The 4,348-nt window shown below is 48.9% G+C and overlaps 1 protein-coding gene across 1 annotated transcript; it reads right to left on the bottom strand.

Moving 5' to 3' along the window:
- Window positions 1-810: 810 nt before the first annotated feature.
- LOC109773414 (uncharacterized) lies at window positions 811-3,761 on the bottom strand. The gene is made up of 4 exons (XM_020332105.4): window positions 3,255-3,761; window positions 2,422-2,524; window positions 1,308-1,466; window positions 811-1,174 (listed from the first exon to the last, which is right to left on the bottom strand). The coding sequence occupies exons 1-4, from the start codon at window positions 3,710-3,712 to the stop codon at window positions 1,013-1,015; spliced, it is 882 nt and encodes a 293-aa protein (XP_020187694.1). The 5' UTR covers window positions 3,713-3,761; the 3' UTR covers window positions 811-1,012.
- Between the last annotated feature and the right edge of the window lie 587 nt (window positions 3,762-4,348).

The raw sequence follows: 4,348 nt of genomic DNA on the forward strand, positions 1-4,348 counted from the left end.
ACAGTTACAACAAAAACGGTACAGTGATACGGCGAGCCTCGCGAGCCGTTGGATCGATGGCGATGACTGGAATTGTAGCCGTTCGTTAACTGAAGATGCAGAACACTTGTAACTGAAGGTGCGGGCCTGACAAAATCCTTCTACACAACGATGCAAAACAACAAAATCGTTCCACACAAGTATGGAAATTTATCTGTTTGCGCATGACAAATCTGGGCGTTCAAGGCGGAATCGTTAAAATTCTGATGCAAGATTTTTAACATTTATACCGAGAAAGAAAAGGCAGAATCCGATCTTGCGAACCGGGATGATGATGCTGGATAGGATGAGAGGGGAGGAGGAGGCGAACGGGATTTTGACCCGAGAACCACCATCTTAACCAGCACTGGTCTCCTACACTCACCTCCGCGCGGACGGACCCCAGCGCGACACATGAACCCCGGCGAAACGATGGTTGCCTAGCCTGCCTGCCTCGCGTGTAAGAATCCTCCGTCGCCATCGGCCGTGCCACCTACAGTACGTCCTATCGTGAAAACCGGCGACGACGCTGATACGATATGGTAGCGCCCGTCGGCCACGCCACACTCGCCGGTCGGTGCCCGTGGACGGACAGGCACCAGCCACGGTCAGATCCTCGGAGGCGATGGCAAAAGGCCTGCATTCTTGATGGTCCGGTTCAGGTTCCATCAGGGAACAACTCGGCCCTACACTTCGAATGAGCGCGCGACAGACTGACGGAGAGAACAAGACCCAAAGCAAACCATAAGCCCGAGGTGGCACTGAAAACTTGAACAGCTGATTGACCGACCATTAGCAACACCGAAAACGAAACTGATTTCCCATCAATCTACGTCCAAAACGAAACAAGAGTATACAGTGTTTTCATCTGGGCGCGGGGTTCCACAGAAGAACAAAATACTGTCGACCGGTTTACACACACAGGGCTGCTGTCTGTACAATAGCCATCTTTTGGTTCCAACATATAAAAGGCGCTTGACTTGAAATGCTTACATTACACCGAAGTGAGCATCTCGATGGTCTGCCCGTGATGCGCGACGAGGGGCTCCAGGATGCTGGTCCACGTGCTGAAGTCGATGGGCGACCCGCCTCCCGGCTGGAGGAAGCCGTTCACGAAGAAGAACGGCGCGCCGGCCACCCCTCGCGTGCACCCATACTGATAAGAACGCAGCAATGGATCCGTAGTTCAGACAGGTTTTATCCAATGGTAGCGACAACAAATGATTCGAGAAAAGATGCTTGAAGCTAGAATTTCTAACAGTGTACTCGATGCGACAAGTAATGCTGACCTTGAAAGAAACCCTCGCTGCCATGTCTGACCTCATGTCGCTGAAGCCCGACTGGAACTCGGAGACTGAATTGCCGACCGCCTGGGCCGCCATCTTTGATATCTCACCGGTCACAGCAGTGCTCGAGATTGACGATGTCGCGCGGTTGGAGAATTTTCCCTGCATGTGTGTCGATTTCGAGATGTGTTAGCAAGAGTTGTATGAGACAGAAAAGGATGGCGGCCAAGTACTCTGCCACTGCGTGCACAACTCTAGTGCTCCTGATGTGGTATTCTGTTTCGCTTGCCTTCTTGCTTGTCAGGACAGGCAAGGTGGATGTTTGGCTGGCTTGTGTTTTTGCTATTTGCGGTGTTCCAGTTTGGCTTAAACCTTGATTTTGTAAGACTACTTCGTAGATCCTAAAACTGGTTTCCAGGTTCTAATCGGTTTCTGACAGAATCTGCCAAGCAAGCATGACAATGCTAAATCATCGGTCAGGCGCTCCAGGATATTGACAAACTGAGCAAAAACTTTAGACGTTCTCATATGTGTTCTGCACACATATTGGCAAACCCGCAGCACACGGATGTGCAAGGCCACCACTCCATGATATTAGCAAACAGAGCAAAAGCTATATTGACAAACTGAGCAAAAACTTTAGAGGTTCTCATATGTGTTCTGCACACATATTGGCAAACCCTGCAGCACACGGATGTGCAAGGCCACACTCCATGATATTAGCAAACAGAGCAAAAGCTTTGAAGGTTCTCATATGCGTTTTGCACACATATTGGCAAACCCTGGAGCACACGGATGTGCAAACCCACGTAAAGCATGCACTTATATACCTATTTATTACTTGACTATGATTCCTTGATGAAACAGAGTATGGCATATCATAAAATAAAATAACACGCATGGATACCAAAAAACCACAAAAGGAAATGCTGATAATTGGTTATGCAACTTTAAATTTTGAAATCATGAAGTATTTGATGACACACCCCTGGAGAAGCATCATTACCCATTTATGGAAAAAGAAATTGCATAGGTAAATGATAAACCAACATAGAAGTTGCAATGATGGAAGTATCATAACAAAAGGTTACGGGTTAAACTAAAGAATGCAACGGACCTGATTCTTGAAGAACAGCTCCAGCAACGGATAGGTTGATGACGAATTCAACTTGTTAGCTATATGAAGCGCACGGCAGGCATGGTATGAATAGGTGTGGTACCTGCAGTTTTGCAGCACAGTAAAATGGTGTTAGAATGAGGTGCATAGCACCTTCTGCTATAAGAATCACATCAGTGCCAGATTCTATCAAGTGAAAATGCAAGGCCAAGCACACTATCTTTTGTGTCTGACGCCAGCCAATGAAATTTTACATGTTCAAGTTCAGTATAAATATCGCAGAGACCAACAGGACCAAAATCTGAACCAAATAGCACACATCTAAATCGATAAAGCCATAAAGGGCCGATGAAACAGGGCCAGATACTAGGGAAGATCCAATCCAATTCTCAAATTATAGAGTGTCAATGCCAGGACTATTGGCTATACCTCATCTCCAGAAATATCTGACAACCATTCACAATCCCTTCTACCATATCTAATCAGTGGCTATATACCTCTCTGTAATCTTACTGTAACTCTAGCCTTCTCCCATGGATCCAAGGACAGTCCCACAAATTTTCCATTCCCGGAAGTTACCAAGTTATAACTAATGGAATCACTTGCTGGCTCACTCAGGCTACTCATACTCAGATGAGACTTCAATCGCCTGAATTCGCAATCTCAGGAGACAGTCCCATGTAACCGTGCGGTCGGAGACTGCTCAAATGCGCTATTTTTTTTTCACTAAGATACAGTCCACATAGTGTGGAGCACAGAGAATCAGAGCAGCAGCCGCTAGAAGCAGATGGGGAGAGAGGACCCAAAGGAGCGGATGCGCGGCGCGATCTTACGGGAGAGGGAAGGGATGGACGATGAGGGAGACCATCGGGGAGTAGCGCTCGACGGCGAGCCGGAGCGGGTGCCAGGCATCGCGGCTGTCGGGGCAGAGCGGGTCGAGGAAGGCCTCGACGAGGACGGCGTCCTTCCAGGCGGCGGCCCCGACCCCGTAGGCGAACCCGTCGTAGCGCGGCGGGACGGAGGCCTGCGCCTGGAGGACGAGGAGGAAGCAGGTGCAGGAGGCGGCCAGCGCGCCGGCCATGAGGAGCCGCCGGAGCAGCGGCGCGCGCTGCGGCAGCAGGGCCCTCGCCATCCCCATTGGCAGCGGTGGTCGTGCGTGCGCGGCTCCGCCGGTGGTGGTGACCGCGTGGCCGGCTCTGCTACCGTGGGAGGAAGTCAACCGCGCTCCGGCGGTGGTGGTGCGAATGGGGAGGAGAACGGAAGGAGGAGGACACGATGCGGTCGTCGCCATCGTGCTCCAACTTAACTTGATCCGGGAGAGATATTTTTCTCCTCTGGGTGTTTCGCTGGGGATGACATATGGGCCCCGCTTTGGATATTCCCAACTGAACGGAATACGAGTGTGGATTTTTTGTGTCGAGGGAGCACACCTCCCTTTATTTTTAAAGTTCACAACTGGGTTAGAAACTTTTTAAAAATCCATAAAATATGATCTCAAGAAACTTTTCTAAAAAATCCATAAATCCAGAGCTGAACTTAGCACGACGACTTTCTGACTAGCTACTACAACAAGTTTTGCCCAGCTCTGATGAGGGAGGGACAATGACGACACCACCACCACCACCACCATCACCACACACACACACACACACAACGACATTAGAGTGAGTCATATGGCAGCAAATTTATGTCGGAAAATTCATTCATTCTTGGTTTAGATGAAAAAAGAGTGAAAATAGAATAACAAAATATTTTTGAGAAAATGTTTGAATTTGTTATTTGTGCACAACTTGCAAATGAATTGGGAGATAATACTTGAAGGGTTTGTCAAACGCTCAATAGCCAAGTCTCGGATGGCTCATGTCATCCATTTTGTGTTAAGCCTATTTCCATGTTCCCGTGGCCTGTTTTCCTAGCGAGGAACAAA

Source organism: Aegilops tauschii, chromosome 5 (genome assembly GCF_002575655.3).
Source record: "Aegilops tauschii subsp. strangulata cultivar AL8/78 chromosome 5, Aet v6.0, whole genome shotgun sequence".
Lineage (NCBI taxonomy): Eukaryota > Viridiplantae > Streptophyta > Magnoliopsida > Poales > Poaceae > Aegilops > Aegilops tauschii.

What these genes read in the sequence shown, in the direction of transcription:
- LOC109773414 (XM_020332105.4), bottom strand. Translation starts at nt 3,712, where the DNA reads ATGGCGACGACCGCATCGTGTCCTCCTCCTTCCGTTCTCCTCCCCATT. An exon ending in GTCCATCCCTTCCCTCTCCC is followed by an intron (nt 2,525 to 3,254) that starts GTAAGATCGCGC and finishes GCAAAACTGCAG; the next exon opens with GTACCACACCTATTCATACC. An exon ending in AGCTGTTCTTCAAGAATCAG is followed by an intron (nt 1,467 to 2,421) that starts GTCCGTTGCATT and finishes ACACACATGCAG; the next exon opens with GGAAAATTCTCCAACCGCGC.